Source organism: Hippoglossus stenolepis, chromosome 14 (assembly GCF_022539355.2).
Source record: "Hippoglossus stenolepis isolate QCI-W04-F060 chromosome 14, HSTE1.2, whole genome shotgun sequence".
Taxonomy (NCBI): domain Eukaryota; kingdom Metazoa; phylum Chordata; class Actinopteri; order Pleuronectiformes; family Pleuronectidae; genus Hippoglossus; species Hippoglossus stenolepis.
In genome coordinates, this window is record NC_061496.1 from 24569752 (window position 1) to 24589855 (window position 20104).

Here is a 20104-nt window from a genome sequence, read left to right on the forward strand (position 1 = left end):
ATAGAAAAAACTTCAAAATGAAACAAAGCAACAGACAATAGCTTCCACTACTCATTCAGTTATTCTATCAAGTTGAAACCAGCTGAGTTCTAATCCATCACATATGCCATTGCCATTATCTTACAACCTCCATGGAGAGGGGAAAAAAATTGTGGAGGAAGAAAAGCTCACATCTGTTGGCCCTGCCACAGCTTTGTGTCTTCTGTCACCTTGTCTGTCTGTCTGTTTTTCTCCCCCCTTCTGTCTCCCCTCCACTCGATCCACCTTTTCTTTTTCCTTGGTCATCGATGGAGCACAGAGTATGTCCTGTCCAGCTGCCACTAGTGCCTTTTAGCTGGCCAGGCCAAACGCCCACAGCACAGGAATGAGAGAAACTGTTGTTCACTCTGCCAGAAAAACAAGTCCAGCTCGAGCCTACCAGACACTCTGCAGACTACACATCACAAATACATCCTTAACTCGAAATATACAGGGCAATCTGACGGTAAATCTGGTTCTCCAGCTGTAACAGTAATCTCTTAGATTTATTAAACGTCTTCAGAGACACAACTGTGTAAAAATATGGCAGCAGTTGAGAGTGTAACCCGAACTACATCCTACAATAAAGTATGCCCCAAAAAAATAAGTTGGATCCTTATAGGCTCTTTGTATATTACCACCGTAATTTTGTACCACAGTACAAAATTATACAACTATATCGTAGAAAGCTAGAAACTAATATCTCCAAACCGCAGCAAATTAAATGAAAATGATCCACTACAAAAATATGGCTATTTGCAGCAAAGTTTTGGAGCTTAACATTATTTTGAAAATACAGGAATAAAGTGTTGGAGAGTTGGATGATTCATTTCCCAAAGATCTGACCCATGATACCTGTGATAATATACGGTAAATGATCCCATCAATCTCAATCAAGCCAACCATGGCAACCTGACCGTACTGACAGTACAATAACTTAAATCCTGAATTAATCTTGTTGACATTCGTAAGTCTCATTCTCATTGGACTGTCTGTGTCAGGTTAAATCAACAGCATTTGAGGCATCAGGACCAAAAGTTAACAGGACAACCAGGTCCTGATCCGACCCAACAGACTCAGCATCAACATCACATCATCGCCCCAATCATTCCATCCGGTCAAGCTGTCACCTGCTGTGTCTATTTTTGTATTGTAATTGAACATTTAAAATGAAGTCGGTTCAGAGTCTCAGAAAATGCCTCATGGAGATTCTTTATGCTCTTTTCATACGTTCAGATGTGCCCTATTAGATTTGCATGCTAGGATTTCTGACATTGTTTAAACACGTGAGAAGATGTGAAACTTGTGAACAAAGCAAATCTGAAGTAGACTGGGTGCCACCCACTGACCCGCTAACAGTCTGTTGTGACTCACAGGGGGCATTTTGAAAGCTGACGAACAAACAATGAGAAATAGATCAGGCATAAATGAAAAGATGCTTGTTGTCGGACACTGTCCAAAATAATCTGGGGACAGCTCTACATGTCCACCATCAAACTAAAAGGTGCCTTCAACATTAAATCTGCTCTTTTAAAGACAAAGAGAAGACCGTCTTTGTTGCTGTCATAGCACAGGCTGGATTTCACTAACTGTTAAAAATTAGGTCTTCAAAATGTCTGCCATCAGGCAACTGGCAACTATGACAAATGTTGCAGGTGCATGAAACCACATGTGACTGAATAAAAGATGTTGTGGTTTCACTTTGTGAAAATCAGAAAACAGAGGGAACTGACGAGGTGGAAAAAAACGACAGACTTATTCAGATCATAAACTTTCATCGCAGCTTTCACTCTCAGCTCACTAGGTGGGCACAGCAAGTTAAAATGACTGGAGCTGGATTTTTTCCTGAGCTACTTTTAGTTGATAGTCTTTAACGTACTGGTTACCATAATAAAACTATAGCTATAACACATTGTATTTTCAGTGTTTGATAAAAAACATGAAAAAGAGTAACAGTGACCACCCACTTTTAGAACGGCTATGGTTCCTGAACTGAAATTCCCATTAATTTTCTCCATTGACGGTTCAGACAATCCATATAAACAGAGTGGAACCTGGCCGACCAGCTATGAGATGAATCGTTACCATATAACATTAGATTTGTAGCAAAATAGATCTTCTTGAATTGAACTTTGTTGTTAACACAATGTTGCAGTATATTGTAGTTTGTATCATGTATGTATATTTCATTTTATATAGTGCATAGTGTAGTACCCTAGCGTGATAATAATGATCGTGGTTGTGGTATACATTTCCATGGTAACAGCAAGCTCCACCAATCAAAGACGTCACATCACTATTGAGCCTGAGGATTGTGGATTGGGAAGTACTTCTTGAAATTGCGAATATTTTTCTTGAAATGCATTTGATATAATACAGACTTGTGGCTTCTACAGAAGCATTTAACATTGTTTCCAAATCTCGTAGCCTGTGTTAAGTCTATTTCGGATGGTTAAAATATTATGGCTGATAATCAAAATATCTATTAAAAAATGAAGGCGATTTTTACTTCCGGAACTACGTACATTGTACGTTGACATATGTGCTGAAAGCAGTTAAAATGTTAAATGAAAAAAGAAGTTGAATTGTCTGTTTACATATAGGTTGTAAAAGTAATTAGAATTGTGTGGAGACAGTCCAACGTGCTATAAGCAGGTGAAATTATCCTTAAAAGCCATTCACCGAATTTCAACTTAAAATGTTCTTAGTGTTCATTTCTTTAGCTTTATTTAGACTTTACTGTGATATTTTTTTAATTGTGGTTCATTCCTGCACAGTTCACAACCAGGGTTCCATAATGTGACTTATTCTACACAGCAGGTAAAGGATATGATTATGAAACATGACGTGCAACTTAACATTTTTTCTCTCTACCGCCCCATGTTATATATTTATTTCTTCAGTTATGCCTTTGTGGGGATTAGCACCAAATATACACACAGTTTTCCTAAAAGAAACAATAAGAGAGGATATGGCATTATAAGACCACATGCAAGAGGAATTTCTTTTCTGTGAAGAGATTTAATTAAGTTATTCTATGATTAAACTGTACACTGCCTAAAATGGATTTAGACTTGAATGTGATACTGTCAGGGGTAAGTCAGGAAGTAAACATAGTAAATCCAAATTAAAGAGTGAGAGACTGAATAAATAATGACTTTTGATATATTTAAACAGTATGAAGTCCAGGCAGTGATGTCATCAGACACTACTCAGTCTTTGGCAGGCTACTTGTGGACTGTGACCTCCATTGGGATATAAAGCACTAATATTAAATTCAGTTAAATCCAACACACATTTACTCCAGACAAGTGTGACGCATAACAAAATGAAGCCGATCAAAAGTCCTGCTTTGCCATTCACACCTCTCAGAATAAAAGCTTTTCAAAATTGAGTCACGTCATATTTTAGCAGTAGAAAGTAATCAGCATGTGAATTGACATGATGCAGACTACTGGTTGTCTTGCAGTTCGTGAAAACTATCTGTCGGAGGTTGTTATTTCAGGATTGAACTACAATTATTTTAGGACTTAAAAATAACTGTTTTTTAAATAGATGGCCCACATCCATAACAGAAACAATGCTGTTATCAGTTTGTAATGCTCTAAAGAAGGGTTTCTTGCACTGAGTATATCCACATGAGCCCATAGCATTGTGAAGTGAATACTTGACTATTATGCAAGCTAATGTCATATTATCACTCGTTTTAATATTAGATTACTATCATAATGGATGAAACTGAATTGATGTCTCTGGGAAGATAGTAAAAAAAAAATGAAATGAAGAATACACATAAATGTTGATCAGGATCAGCGCATTTATGTGTGAAGCCAGCAATGGACTGCTACCTGACAAGTGACGAGGATCGTAGAAGGAAGTATAAAGTACCTATGCACACATTACATTAGAGCAGAAGTGTATTTCTGTTTATATATATTAAACCGTGGAACTCTCTTGACAATGATTTAAAATGTTGCTCAAATAATATTCAATTTAAGAAAATGTATAATGAGAAAATAATGAAATGGTATGAACCTATCGAGTAAAGTTGATGGGGCTACCGTGTGCTCGTGTTATGTTCCTTTATGTATTTACTGTCCACGCAGACAGTCACAACTCATAGTTTAAGCTGCAGTTGTGGCCTGCAATGCAGTTCGTTCTCTCACACAATCATTTATCTTTTACTTTTTAGTCTGTGTACCTGTCACTACCTATATTTTGCATTTCGTGCACATGTGCGTGCACCCCTGTTACCACCATAGATTGAATGAATTCAGAGGGAAATACTGTAGTGTATAGTTTTGTTTTTGGATTAAACTGACATGAATGAACTAAACTAAAGTAAACTATAAACTTCCCTATATTCTGGTCAAACTCCAAAATAAAGGGTACATATTCAGGACATAAAACTGAAAAGTGGATGGTGTGTTTAACATTGGGTTTCATTTTGAGAGAGAACAAATGTTGGACCCTCCCTGCGAGGTGCATTTATCAATACAGTCCTCTTGTATCTTAGGCCCTACAAGAGATAAATGCGTCTGTTTCCAGAGAATGTACTTTGTTGTTCTCCACATCGGGGCACTGAGCCAAGAGCTGGGTAGAGGAAGTGACGTAAGCCTGTGTGCCAGTTAGGGACAAATCTGATATTCCCACAAAGCCATTTCCGAAGATAAACAAACAGAACCTTCCCTCCGTGTGTGTATACACATCCTCACATGTCAAGTTTCCCAGTGTTCTGCGGCAAGCAGGCCGATTGTGTTTCTTCAGTCAGGACAGTAAAGATAACTTCACTAATGTCAACACATGCCTCGTAAAACCAATGTCATAATACCACATATGAGAAAAACAATGAGGAAGACAATAATGAAACTTAATGCATATGGAATATACTTTTTCAATAATGCAAAGATATAATAAGGCCAATTTAATTACAATAAATACAAAGTAGAAGAGAAGGGCCTCTTTGTTTCAAAAATGTGCTCTATATCTTATCTTTATCCCAGTTCCCCTATGAAGCACAGGATTACATGAATCCTCTGGACTTTTTTTTTTTTTTACTGCAGGGCACGATTCCCATGAACCAAAAACCATGCAGACCAGTTTAGGGAACGTAATATTCTGCCTGCTCTTGTTTTCCTAAGGGGCTTTGGACTAAAGAATAACTAGTTCTGCAGTGTTGACATTAGCACAGCCCACTCACCCCTGAACCTGAAGCCACTACTACAGGAAGTGAGCAAAGCCCTTCATAAGGGTAGTGTAAGTTCACTTCATCGGCTCCGCCTATGAAAGGGATTTATCTCTGGACTGTAAAATTGGAGGCATGAGAGGAGGAAGCTGGAATGGGATGAAGGGAGGAGGGCAGGGGTGGGCCCGGACTCCATCAGGGAAGTCGTAAACTCTCCCCATCAAAGTGTAAAACCTAACGTCTGATATCCTCCAAACCTGTCCGTAACTCGATATCACCCAAACACTTTGTTGGTAGATCGATCTATCGTGGTCTTGTCAGATCGCATGCGATTGAAAAAACTGTGAAAAAACAGCAGTTTCAATGGGTTGTGTTTCATTTGTGTGGGAGATGTGACGCAAATACAAGTATGGGTATGTAAGCAAAGCCTAAGTATGATAACAGGTGGACAGACAAAGATTTACATTACTGTGGATGTAAAAGCTTCAGCAACAGTGAAGACACAGAACATAAAGGGAAGCAAAGGGGAAACAGTCGAGGAAAATGGCTAATGATCTTTCCAGAATATACATGTACTGTACATTAATCTATTAAATAACTAATTGTGAATACCTGACTTTATTTATAATGACAGAAGAACAAAAACAAAACAAAGAAATTATGGCTATACGGTATAGCTAAAGGAAAACTCAGGGGTTTCACTGCTTTGTTTTCCTTAGAGACAAACCACCAGTTTAAAGATTACAAATGCTATATATACAGCTTCATTATTAATGTGTGAAAAGTATAATCACATTTCTTTACGAAACCTTACGATAAATAATGTCGTATTTCCATCTTTTACACAAAAGAACACTTCCTGTCCTCTCTTTTACTTGTGTTAAAATTTGCATATTTTCAAGATATTTTAACTGAAATAAAATCTGTTTCTTTTTCTTGAGTGGTCAGCCGGCCAAGTGTTTGCAGTTTCTGATGACTGCATAATCAGTGAACTCATTTTTCTCTTCTCAGCCACCGGTGTTACAAAGTTCTGCATGTCTGCAGAAAACTACATGCCCGTAGCAGGAATGTGATTTCGACTGACCAAGACACCAACTTCATACCTGTTCTTGGTTTTCCCAAAAAATGCTGAGGAGTTAAAAGTCCTTTTTAACCTTCGCCAAGGAGGTTAAGTTTTCTTTGCTGTTTGTTTGTTATGCAAAAACTACTGAACTAATTATGTGGAAACTTAGTGGATGGGTGGGGTGTGGGAAAAGAAAGAACCCATTTACTTTTGGAGCAGATTCAATCATGGGGGTGGATACAGGAATTTTGTTGTCACTTTCTATAATGTTGTTTTTCAATTATTTGGGAATTTCTCAACAAATAATGCAGATATTTTTATGAAAATGGTTAGGGTTAGAGCAGGTGAAATTAAGTGCAGACCCAGCAAATGATCTGTATTTTAAGAATCAAATTAAGTATCTTTAGGGGAGTTATCTTTATTCAGTTACTGTAAAGTAACAAATATTCCTTTCAACAATCGAGGATGGATATTTTACCTATGTTTAAGTTGTTGGTATATGTATCTGATGTATATGCATTATGGCGATCAGCCTTGGTGGAGGTATGTGCTCTCTGAGTGCCCTTATAGTCTTCCACTTCTGCCTCTTTCTGAGCCAGAAGATACAGCAGCCTATTTTACATTGCATGTCATTTAGCTGACGCTTTTATCCAAAGCGACTTACAATTAGCATTCATTGGGGGCCATTTTTGGGGGGGGTTCAGCATTTTGCCCAAGGACACTTCGGCATGGGCTAGGATCCGAGCCGCCAACCTTCTGGTCAGAGGACAACTGCTCCACCCCCTCAGTGACACCCGTCCCCTATTTATTGCCTGAAAGGCAAAACCCTAGGCAGGGTTTTGAGGGCACGGGATGAATTGAAAGTGAGTTGGATTAGCAAATAAACATTTTGATTAAGTTGGAGCGTATTCGATATGGATTTTAGTAGCTAGTCAGTTAGAGAGAGATTTCAGCAAATAAATCAATCAAACTATAAAATGACCTGTGGTCTTGCATGTAATGGCAGTAGGTTGATTTGTAAAGGACTGCTATTGAACAATATTAAACACTTTCCATTCCTGACAGTAAGCCTGGCTGTTGTTCATCAGCTGTGACAGACAGAGTGGGCACCTGTTGTTAAACCATCAACATTAGTTGGAAAAGACATCTTAACTAATTACGAGCAGCAGATGAACCTGCGAGCAGATAAGATGAAGTGGCCACATTCCTCTCTACCTCTAAAAGCAGACATACAGTAAATCAAAGGGCTTTGAAGAGGTGGATGACAAGGCTAATTCCCAGAGGAACACAGGAGCCACTGTGTAAAGTGAGACCGCTGGGAGAGATCCAGAGTGTGTGTATATGAATAAAGACTTTACTGAATGTGCTACCGATATATGTCTTTACTGATGGGTGCTGACATGTGCTGTCTGGACCTATATTATTAAAGAAGACAAACGTCAGCGCAGTCGGGAAACAAGAACTGAATGAGTGTGTTTAACCAGAAAGTAGTGAATGGATGAGACCAACTGAACCAACTGGTCCAGCATCAGTAAACTAAAACAATATAGTGTTTAAAAGAGTATTTAGACTTACAATGCATTCAGTTATTTAGGAAAGTATAACATGAATGATTGTTTATGAGGGAACCATTAGATTCAAATGATTTAAGTGAAGGTTGATATAGAACGACAGGAATACCTCTTTTGAATATACGTCGTTCTTTTTTAAAATGCAGGTACACCCACTAAAAAAGGGCGATTGACTCCTTTCCTTTAAGGACATAAAACTGGAAAGTGAACAGTGTTTTTCTTTGGGTTTCATTTTGAAAGAGAGCAAATGTCGGACCCTCCCTGCGAGGTGTATTTCTCAATACACTCCTCTAATATCTCAGAGGACTGTATTTCTCAATACACTCCTCTAATATCTCAGAGGACTGTATTTCTCAATACACTCCTCCAATATCTCAGACCCTGGTAGAGATACATGTGTTCATGGTGAATCATAATCAATGCTACGAATGCTCCAGAAACCAACGTCGGGGGTGGAAAACACAACAAACAACAGAGAAAGACCCACGGACACTAGTGACAATGTTACCGTGAAACATATTGCATCAGGAGAAAAATTTGCTGTTGCAATTTGTTCTCAAAATGTGCACGTACACAAACAATCATGACTATTTATGCGCCAACGTCCAGAGGGTCAACGAATGTCATAACATTGCACTGGAAAAGGTGCAGCGTCACTGTATAGACATATAGAAATAAAGAAGTAGAAGAAATTAAGATGTTCACCCGCGTGTCATGTTTCCATCACTGCCTAAGAGCTGGCATCAGCTAACCCAGAACACTGAGGAGAAGTGCCTGAATAAACATGGCTAAGGACACAAAAGTCTGTCCCGCTGCTTCGAGCGCATCAATCATCAGTCATAGATGCATAAGCCACGGTCTTTGACAGAAGCTTGGGGGTTTAAGGAACAGCCACTTCATCAACGTGCATCCACACAGATTCAGTCTCAGTGGGGGAATCAGGGAGGCGTGCCCTGGGGTCACTTGTCCGGTTGCACTCGATATCAGCATAATTTGATTTGTGATGGATCATCTGCCTTCCCAGAGCTCATCAATGTACATGTACATAACTTAATATCATCCACAGCCATAATGAAAAGTCATGGTGGTGGAGAGGGTTGGGAATAAGTTCAGTTGAAAAACTGAAGAATACTTAAATTGCCATCTATGAGCCAGAAAATTCTAAAAGGTTATAAAACAGAGGTTATAAAACATGTTGTAGAGCCTACGCAACACTCCAAATTAAAGCTTAACAGTTAGATGTTTTACATCAAAGCCACAATTTGAAAGAATGCAATTTTAAAATTGCAAAAGCTGGTATTTTTATTACACATCACAAGATGAATTGTAATGGTATAAGGACTGGATTTATGCAGCGCATTTCTAGTTTTAATACTCAAATCACGTAACACTACAAGTACACTTCAGCATGTGGACCAGATGAACCAGGGATCGCACCAACAACCCTCTGGTTAATGGACAATCTCCTCAGCCACAGACTCACATTTTCTTAGGGCGCTTTCACACCGACCTTGTTTGGTCCAGACCATTGAACTTTTCCGTTTTGTTTGAACAAAATAACAGTTGTGAAAGGTGTTTAAGCTGGTGACTGTGCCATTAGCGGAGGCTACTTAATGTTAATTCTGTGAGTTGCTGAAACAACAAATACAAAACTTTGTACTGTTAATTATGCTGTGCACACTGTCTAAATGGCCAAAGTAGGTTTTGTGAGGCACCACTATGTCTAATTTTTAACAATTAACTAGCAGTCAGCTCAACTAGCACATCATACAACCACTTCAGCATGTGCAGAGGACTTTGCTAAATCAGAAACGCCAAGTACATTCTTTGACATCAATCAAATGACAATCCAGAAAGATGCCTTTGTTCCTCATCACTCAGATGTGATATTAGGGGCCTCTGAGAAGCAGCAGGTTGCCATCGACAGACAGCAAAGAGTGAAACAATGCCCGGCCTTTGTGCCAGTGTGTGAGCCCAGTGTGAGGGAGCCAGAAAGGTGAAAAGGGCAAGGCAGACGGCGTTTTCACACAGGCTGAAAGGGGGCTACAGTCCACCGGTCTTTTTCGTCTTCAGGGTGGAGAGAGTAAAGAAGAAGAATGACTTGTTAAATGCTACAATGCCTTGTGTATGAATGCAGTACGTACAAAGTATGCTTCCAGGAAGTTACCAAAGAGAAAGTGCACCAATCCATCCATTCTCTATACCGCTCTATCATTTGAGAGTCACTGGGGAGAGAGCTGAAGCCAATCCCAGCTAACATCACCAAGAGAGTTGAGGAAACATACAGAGACAACAGACCATTCACACTCACGCTGATCAATTAAGGGTCTCCAATTAACCTAACCCTCATCTGCTTGTGTTTGGACTATGGAAGGAATCCAGAGTACTCTGAGAAAACCCACACAAACATGGGGAGAACATGCAAACTCCCCACAGAAAGACCCCCGGCTGAACCGGGATGCACCACCGTGCTGCCCCTTCTAATAGTATTACACCCTTTATAAAGCCAATGTTGTCATGGACCATTGCACCTATGGATATCTTATTGCTACAGCAACCTAGATCACAACTTCTGTCTTTATTTCATATCTGAAATCAAACTTTGATAAACAAGCAGTGTGTGTTTGAGATGAAGGCTCAGAGAAGGGTCCTCTGTCATTTGTTTTGGACAGAAGCTCAGAAAAAATTGGGACAAGGCCTTTCAGCCGGGCTCATCTGGTGGAAATGGAGTGCGGAAGGTGAGGCCCCGCGAGGGTCTGGCCTGATGAAACACACCACCTGGAAGCCGTCACTTAGCATCCCATATTAGGACTGTTGTTCAGATAGAGTCATGCAACGCAAGTTCTGATAGTGTAAACTCACACTAGCTGTGTAAATCTCAAGCATTAAAACCTTACAGCGCAACATTTTCTTTTCAAAGTTTAACTGAACAGAGGGAGTCAAGTTGTTTTATTATTACTCTATCTTTCTTCAATGAAGTCACACTCTGCATCACTCTCTTACTCCAACTCTGCTCCGATGGCTTTTCCTTTCTTTTTCTTATTTTTTTTGTTTTTACAGGGCAATGAAACACAATGGAAAACGCACGATCACCCCAGCTGTCTCTCATTACTGGCTCTGGGCAACATTATTTATACGCCTTCTTACTGGAACTATGGAGAGATAGAGAAAAAAAGGGGCTGGATTCGGTTTACTCCAGCTGATTTGCGTATGCGCCACTTTGACAAGGAACGATGGACCTGGACGCGAGATATGAGACCTGTCTCCTGAAGCTCATTCAAGTGTGTGTGTGTGTGTGTGTGTGTGTGTGTGTGTGTGTGTGTGTGTGTGTGTGTGTGTGTGTGTGCGTGTGTGTGTGTGTGTGTGTGTGTGTGTGTGTGTGTGTGTGTGTGTGTGTGTGTGAGAGAGAGTGGGAAACAAAAAAGCGAGTGAGATAAGGTAAAGCAGTTTGTAAATACTCCATAATTCAATTTATACACTGCTTTTAATTAAAGTGGGTAATACCAGGGTGACATCCATTTAATAAGTAAGCAAAATAAACGGTCAGAGCCAGAATGGCTGCCTCCTCCTTGACAGCGCTGTTAAGATAAAGGCATCATCGCGGGGGAGAGCAGACCTGTAATTAGACACGCTCAGGACTCCTGTTGCTATGTAAACATCCCAACCACTCTGCCTAGCAGCACACAGCCTCTGTGGTGCGCCGCTCCAGCTCCTCTCATGAAGCAACATCTGGTTTAGCGTGCTGGAAGGGACTTTGTCGGTTTGGCACGTCGTACGTGTGTGGAGTGTGTCGATTTGGACTAGACGCCCGCGCCTGCCTCTCTCCTCCCCCTTGCTCTCCCACCTCTCAGATTACAGCGGTTGCACAATGCCTTTTGGCAGTCCCCCCTCTGACTGGCCCTAAGAAAGACTTGTGGGTATATAGACGGACTTTTTGCTCAACTATGGGCGGAAAAAAACATTGCAACCACTTTTGGCATCACGTTGACTATTGTCTGCCCAGAATATACAAAAATGCAGACAGAGAGAAAGTTGTTTACTGTAAAAAAGCGGTTAAAATCCTTAAGTTAAACATATGGTTTGTTAATACGAGCACCATTCAATTCCTTTTTCCAGCTATTGTTTAGTTCCACAATCCCAATGCAAGACTATGTGGTTCAACAATGAATAGCTGCAGAAAGAGTCACTCTGATTGCTTCATCATTCATCAAGCTGCCATATAACTAAAACCGGGAAAGTCTATAAGAGGAGGCAAATGTTCTGCAGCACTCAATAACACTGGTGTGTTTTCAGTGAGCGACCAGCCCAGCGTTATGCCTCCAGTATGACCAGCATCCTGCCGGAGCTGTTTCTGGCAAGTGCCTCAAATTAATATCTGGCATGGCTCCTGCAAGACCCACAGTCAGCCCGAAGGTCCACAATATACAGTGTCCTTCATAAAATACCCATTCTGGCAAGCTGGTGAGAGACGACTACAAAATTGTGGTAAGGATAAGAGGGGGGGGGGAGTTATAAAACACCAAAACGTAGTAGAGTGAAGCAGCAGACCAAAGGCTTGAAATATGGATGTCAAGGTGCTCTCAGTCTCACTTTTAAGAGTTATGGGAGGAGGCCCAGATCCTGGATTGCATTACACTGAGAGAAGACTCATTGCAGACTAATCTAAACATTACGTAAGAGCTCTCCTGACAAGTTTTAAGGGCAGATGTGACTGTTTACACAGATGCTGCGAGAAGATAGAAATAGACAGAATAAGAGAGAGAGTGAGAGGAGAGGTGAAAATTGGCTGTATTGGTGATGTATACAAAGATGTTAATTTGGCCAAATAAATGGAAGAATGTCTTTTAAAATTGAAATTTTAGTCAAAATGTGTTCATCTGTATTTTACTTGTTCACAAATGAAGTGTTTGGTTTACTCAAGAGCATCTGAAGATTAGACCATACGTCACTAAGCACACTTTCTGCCAGTGCACTTTGGAGGAAGGGGCATTTGGTCGTCTAACTGTAAATATCTGTCCCTTGTGACACAGTACAACAATGCTTCTTGCCGTATGAGGAAGAATTAAGAGGAAAACTTCATATGCGACTTCATTGTGTTGGAGATCCTGGTATTGTGGGAGAAATGATGTTTGCTCTACCCACAGCACATACTGACTACGCTGCTATTGTTTGAGTCAAAGTCAACTCTCTGGAGTGCGGTTCAAACCTCCAGAGGATAGAGAAGAACTTTTGAAATCATAACTTTTGACAGGAATCGGACTGAGTGCATGAAAAATGCGAACCGCACTTTTTTTATGTAGAGCTTGTTATGTAGCATGCCTCCTACTGGGTAATTATTCCTGTGCTACCACAGAAAAACTACACGGGATGTTGCAGATTAAAGCTGGAGCGAGTTCAAATCCAAAGTCATACATTGTAAAACCACTGTCTGTAAACAGAACATATCACAATCTGAAAAATAGAGGAGGAATGTACAGTATTCTCAGTGCAGTTCGTGCCAGATTGTAGCCCAACTGATTTTTCATCAAACCATGGGGCTTAGGTCAGACAATTTTATATTTTGGTCCCGTTACTAAGCAACAGAAACCGCCATTAGATTTTGAAGCCAATGTGAATGTTACAGCAGTGACAGCTCTTCTTATTACACCTCAAGGCCAAATCCACAACTTCTAACTCCACCCATTTCTGGTCAATGCAGATATGCCTACAGCCCAACTTCTCACCAGAAACAGAAAATCTATGTTTTTTTCTGCAATAATGAAAACATTAAATTCAATTAAATCATCACTGTCGTAGACTTTATGCTATTTTTTTCCTAATTATATCAAAAAAGGCCAAAGCCAAAGTGGTTACCGTGGTGCTAACCTCTGTTTACACCATTGGCATTTTAACTGACACGTTGACATTTCTGTGACAATGAAAATAACATATTCTTTAGGCTATTACATTGAAGAAGAATGTAGCATATTAATACTGTTTTTAGCCATACTAGCAGAAGGGCACTATGGCAAATTAAGTCTGTCAGTCAGTCAATCCAAAACTAAAACTATTAAAGGGATTAAAACAAGATTACACTGTGCTCTCCACATGGACTGTTTAATTGCAGGCAACCAAAGCATGTTCAAAAGTGATGGTGAAACAGTCACAAAATGCATGTGTATATTCACATGCAGAATCTGATCAGTGTCATTTAAATGGGTAGGACTTTGGCTCAAAAACAAGATTTTTGCTGCAAACAACAGTCACATGAATCTGTTAAGAGCATTATTTTTCATAAACAGAAGCAGTGAGAGAAACTTACCTGCAGATGCTAGGCAACATATTGCAAGAAGTAACACAGGAACGGGTGATCTTAAAGCCATATTGATATTATCCTGCAGCTTCCAGCGTGAGGACGGTGGATGAACAGGCCTTTCTCCTGCTTTCCTCCACAAGGATTTCCCTCTCTATGGAGTGGCGTACAGGAAGTCAGCTTCCAGCTCTAGCTGCAAAGTGAACAAAAGTAGAGAATGTCAACCTGAAGAAGCAGGAGGTTATGAGCTCGGACAATGATGAGATGAGACATGAGTAGCAGCAGTTTGGAGACTGGGGGATTAATCCGGGTGGGTTAATTGGGGGGGGGGTCACATATATGCTTCAAAGGACCATGGTACACACACACACCTTCCCGCTGCTCAGAGTGTGTGAGCAGGGTGGGATGGCTGCTGGCTTGCTGGGTGTGAAACACATTGGAACATGCCACAGGTTATTAACACACTTTCACTGAGGGTGTCAGGCAACACTGGATGCTCCAGTGGGGTCTTGGGTAAGAAGCTTAATACAACCAAGCTAATCAGCATGACCTCATCTGAAGCTTTAACCTCAGTAATCTGACTCCAAACACTGGCTGCCATGAAAAAAATTACAAGTTGCTATTATTCACTTCAGAGAGAGTTTCTAACCGATAAGAATAATGAGTTGAACATGTGAGCAATGAAGTGGCAAGTGATTTAACTGATAAAGAGTCGAACTGACACTGAAATGTTATTTTTTGACTTGTGTTCATATTTGATAAAAATCGACCAACTAATTCCGCAAACGTCTGTCTGTATGTGGAACGCATATCCCGGAGCCGTTCATCTTTTTGGCTTTTCACTTGGCTTTACACATTTTCTTAGTGGTCCTGGGAAGTGCAATGCAGAGTTTGGTGTGATTTGGACACGCAATACGTTCAATATTAATAAGAATGTAATAAACAGGCGACCAGTGGGGGCGGAGCAGTGTGCTAACAGTCGAGTTGAACATGTAGTTAGCAGTTGAGTAAACAATTCAAACGTATATATAATCCACATACGTGAATAGTAATGAAACAAATCCAGTTTCATTTTATGAAAAACACTGACTATAAAATCTTGACGGCAGATAAACCAGGTAGGATGAAAACAAAGTTGTATACCTTTACTCTGCCCCATGGACTGTTTATAAAAAGCTCTGCCCACAACATCCAGCACACAAACAATAAATAGTGACAGTTTATTGTAAAACTGTTTGAGGAGGACTCATTCGGAAGTAGCTCCGGAGAATTAACACAGGTCAAGAGGACACCCTATTTCGAATAGGCAGGTTTAAAGGTTCAGTGTGTAAGATTTAGGGACATCTAGTGGTGAAGTTTCATGTTGCAGCTGAATACCCCTCACCTCACCCTCCCCTTCCAAACATGAAAGAGAACCTGTAGTAGCCTTAAGTTGTCATAGAAACTCAAAAGGTGTTTAGTTTGTCCAGTCTGGGCTACTCTAAAGAACGTGGTGGCCTCTGTAGAGAGGACCCGCTCCCGATGTAAATATAAAGTATTTAAATATCAAGAGCTCATTCTGGAGTAAAGAAAACCACAATTTGTCCGATTTAGATGAAACACACTCGTGAAAACGTCACTATTTTCCAGCTTACACACTGAACCTTTAAAACGGGCACTGCACTAGTATATCAAAAAGAAGAAACTGCAGTTTAATTTATTTCTGTCTACATTAGTGTTCCCTAAAGGGTGTAACTTTTTTGGTTCCAGCTGACTCTGCTGGTGCTGTAATTTGATTGGTGCAATATTCATGTGGGGGCGACCACAGAAAATTGCCTGGTATGTGACTGTGGTTCCAGCAGCCACACAGTCAGTAAACCAGCCACCCCTTATAGTGCCATTTGTGATACGAGGGTGCAGGCCTGTTGCTGTTAAGTCTGATAAATTACCATCAACACATCTGTTGGAGAAGGAGCCACAGCTAGTGCTCACTACATCCCCTCTTTCTATTAGGTTGGACAAACATAACACTGAGTAGGTGCTGAAAGCACACAAACAAAAAGTAACATTGTGTAAAATCTTTTATCAACATCCGTCGTCTTTATGAGGCTATGACACGCTCTAGTTAATAGAGCGCGCCATGAAAGATGTCAGCGTGTCGCCTAGCAATGCCGCCCCGCCGTTGTCCCCTGCTGCCACAGGAAATACCCACGCAGAGAGATGCTTTTTCCATACTCAATAAGATATCCAATAAAAAGACATAGGAACTAATACAGTAGCTGTTCTAACACTCTGAAAAGCAATAGCAAAAATTTGAGCCAGGTGCATTTGACACCAATATCTTTTTAAACTCTAATTCTTGATTGTTATCAGACATGTTCAGTGGCCCAACAGTTTTTTAGAAAGACGCGGTCCACAGACAAAGTTATGCAAACTACTGCTCTTAGTGATATCTGATGCTATATGACATATAGGCCTGGAACTGGAGCTCACGTCTAACGTCAGAACCCATGTGGTTGAAGGTGCTGTGACAGGAATCGCACATGTTCACAGGTTAAAGGCTGCCAGTGTGACGAGTAAAAGAACCACGTGGAAGAAACAGATGTGCACCTCTCGACTCATGCACACAGGCTGTATGGGAAGTGATGCCTAGAGTACTGAGGTGCATCGCTCTGCGGCGAGAGCAGCTTGCAAAGGACAAAAGGGCCTTTCATTCTGCGGTAGCTGGGAAGTCATTTTGGAAGATCATGACAAATATTGCACTTTCAGCTAGCGAGAGAGAGCCAGTGACCTCTGTTTGATTTATGTCCCTCTTTGACATTCACCTCCTCACTGACTAATCGAAGGTAAACTCTGCTGTAATACCTGCACCATAGCAAAGGAAGGTGACTTTCGGGGCTGAAACTAAACAGCCTCTTACTCCTCTGATGCGTCTCAGACTGGAACAGGGTTCAGATTGAGGTAGAAGATTAGAAGAGCTGATGGGAAAAAAACATTCTCATTATCTAGAAAGATTTACCGCAAGAGACTTTTGGACCTTGTCTTGAAGTTGAGCGTGACGGTTTTACACCAAAAGCTCCGTGCCGTGGCCCCGGGTTTTGTTGCAGCAACAACTCAAATCACCTCATGTGACTTCTCTTCGACCCTGACCGTCTTAAACCAAGCCGCTATTTCACCCAGAGAAGATCTGGAAAGTACATCAGCGCGTGCAGACCCCAGACTGAAGGTACCACACGATACTGAAAGCAAGCTGCATACTTGTGGTCGCTTCAGTGTTAAAGGCCTGGCTTTTAACCATGTCATTGCGTATGCATGCAACTGCAGTTAAATGTTGTAGAATGCAGAGGGATTACACTGTGTTTCCATAATCACAAAGCCATAAATGAAGAGAGCAGCAAAACAAAAGACTGAGGTATTGTCAGGGTCACACTCTGCATTGAGTGGTGCGTGAGCAAGACTTACTCATCTGACAGACGTTTTCATACAGTAATAAGTCACGGAGATGTTAGCGTGGTCAGATGACCTGCTGAATAATCCTGCCTGAGCTTTTCTCCCCTTCCAGTGTGAATGTGTGGCCGGGTCAAGCTGGCAAACCACCAATCCTCTCGCCCCTTCCACCAGAAAAATGCGGCTCTGGATGACTGATTACAAGTCTTTCTCACGGCCTTAATTCTCACAGAGCCACACACATGTCAGCACACACACACAAACACCTTCAGGTAAGAAAACGCTTCAAAACATCCAGGTCTGAGTTGAGACTGCGGTGCCAGTGCATGGTGCGCACATTGTCCTGCTGCGCTGCCATGCACACAGATCCTGCACACGTAATGTATATCTGGGACTGAGCGTAAAACAAATAACTAAACCAGATTGTATTGGTCACAATGCAGCATTTTGATCACAAGTCCACCAAATGGCATGTTCTTATAATCTAAATTAACATTGATTGTATTGATTACAGTTTTTTTTGTTGTGCAAATGGTTTGTCTCTTTCTTTTCTTGTTTAACTTTAGCAGCTGTTCTCCTCTGAAGCACTTTGTGACTTGCTCTGTCACAGGTTCGGTGCCATATTAAACAAACTTACTTACTTGATAAACAAGTTCTTAAATTAGAGATATAATGATTACTTGATAAATCGATTAATTACTTGACAGATACTTGATCTGTAGATATTTTGCATTCAATCTTTTCAGTCATGTTTCACTTTATCATGCATAATAAAGCATCATTTCTCATGTGTGATATGAACTTGAACTACTTTGGATTGTGGACTGTTGGCATCGGCCGAGCAACTAAACGATTAATCAAAAGATTGACCAATAGCAAAACTAATGATTAGTTGCAGCTCTCGGTTGATCGATCAAATGTGTTATCATGGACAACACGTGGGAAGATACTTCAAACGCAAACGTGTGCAGATACAACAGACGCTAAAGGACCAATATAATAAAGTAGATGCAGGTCAATCATGCGTCTGTAGGGTTACAGTTACTTCATCATCAGATGAGTTGTGCTTATTGATCTCATCCATCAAAACTCCGCTGCTTCTCTTGTTGCCCAGCTCGTCCAGTCACAGCATCGCACACTGACCTCGGTGGCTCAAACACACACACAGCAGCATTTCAACCAGCCTCCATCTCCATGTGCAGATGAACTCACTCCTGTTGACTTCACGGGGCTCTCATTTAAAAGACCTACACGCGTGTTCCCACTGACAGTCCGATCTGCTGCACCGAACACCACTGCCTCTCTGTCTGAAGAGGTTCACCTCTGTTTACCTGTTGGTTTTTCTAACAAACCAGCCCAAGCAGGAGAAAGGAGCATGTTGACGTGAGTGTTAGCTAACAGCTCGCAGCTCCAGGAGGAGGATGGCTGCATGTCCTCGCACAGATGTGCAGCTGCATTTAAGGGCGGTGAAGTAAACACTCGCTTACTGGGAAATACTGTTTGCTACTCCACTCACAGGCGACTCTGACAGACTGACAGCCACTGAATAAACCGTGTTCTTTTACAAACAGGCTAACTTGTTTACTTGTTAGTAGCCCTGGTTAAAAGAAAAAGGAGCGGACGTACCCAGTGAAGAGTCTCCCGAAAACTGTGAAGTCAACTTGGGGGGAAAGTTTGTAGTCGCTCCGCTGCTGCTGGATGCGGATATCACCCACTCTCCTTCTTCTTCTCCTCCTCTTCAAACCCTTGTTTTTTTTTTTCCAGTGGTGAATAAAAAAAACACTGAGCTGAGGACGAACTTGAGGCGACAGTTTAACAAAGTTTGGACAAACAGCGTCTCTGGCTCGGAGTTTTAAACTGTCTTCTGTCTGCCTCCTCTTCTGCGGAGGGCTTCATGCGGGAGGCGGGGCCTGGAGGGAGGAGGCTGAGCCGAGCGAGAGAGTGGCCGCCGCAGAGCGTCCCCAGAGCGGCGTGCACGGGCTGATCAGGGGCCCCTGCTGCTGGCTCATCGGGTCCCACTTCTCACTTGTGTGAAGTTGCAGTGAGTTTTAAAAAGAGTCACAATCCTTTACAGTGCAGACAGAAGAGCGATACTTACAGTGTTGTTACAACAGGCTTATATCACATGGGGGTCCACAGAGCGATGTGCAGCTGCATGGGGGTCCTCATTCCAGATTATGTTGACGTCTGAGTTGTTACAATAATACATATCTCTCCACGAGGAACCCTGTTTACATTGCATATATTATTTCTATTTCCACACTTCCTTAAGTGTATATTGCACATTTACTCACTGATGTTTGTCATTTTTACTGTCCCCTTTAGTGCTGTAAGATTGCTCCATTGTAGGACTAATAGAGAATGAAAGTATCCCATCTTATTACACTTAAAATGCTTTACAGATTCAAACTTTCCAAAATCAATCAAAACGATGACCACCTTAGCAGGCAACTTTTGTTTTTCTATTTGAACTCATTATGCATTTGTAGTTCCCAGCCTGTCCATACTATTTCAGCTATTTTTATTTTGTTTTCAGCTATACAATCCTG

The 20104-nt window shown here is 41.2% G+C and overlaps 1 protein-coding gene across 1 annotated transcript in view; it reads right to left on the reverse strand.

The window, feature by feature from the left end:
* tgfbr3 (transforming growth factor, beta receptor III) overlaps positions 1-19575 on the reverse strand; it is a 71553-nt gene extending 51978 nt beyond the window's left edge. The window contains exons 1-2 of the mRNA XM_035175941.2: positions 19182-19575; positions 14139-14322 (exon numbers count right to left, since the gene is read on the reverse strand). Coding sequence (XP_035031832.1) covers positions 14139-14199 — 61 coding nt within the window. The 5' untranslated portion in view covers positions 14200-14322; positions 19182-19575. The remainder of the gene's footprint in view (positions 1-14138; positions 14323-19181) is intronic.
* Between the last annotated feature and the right edge of the window lie 529 nt (positions 19576-20104).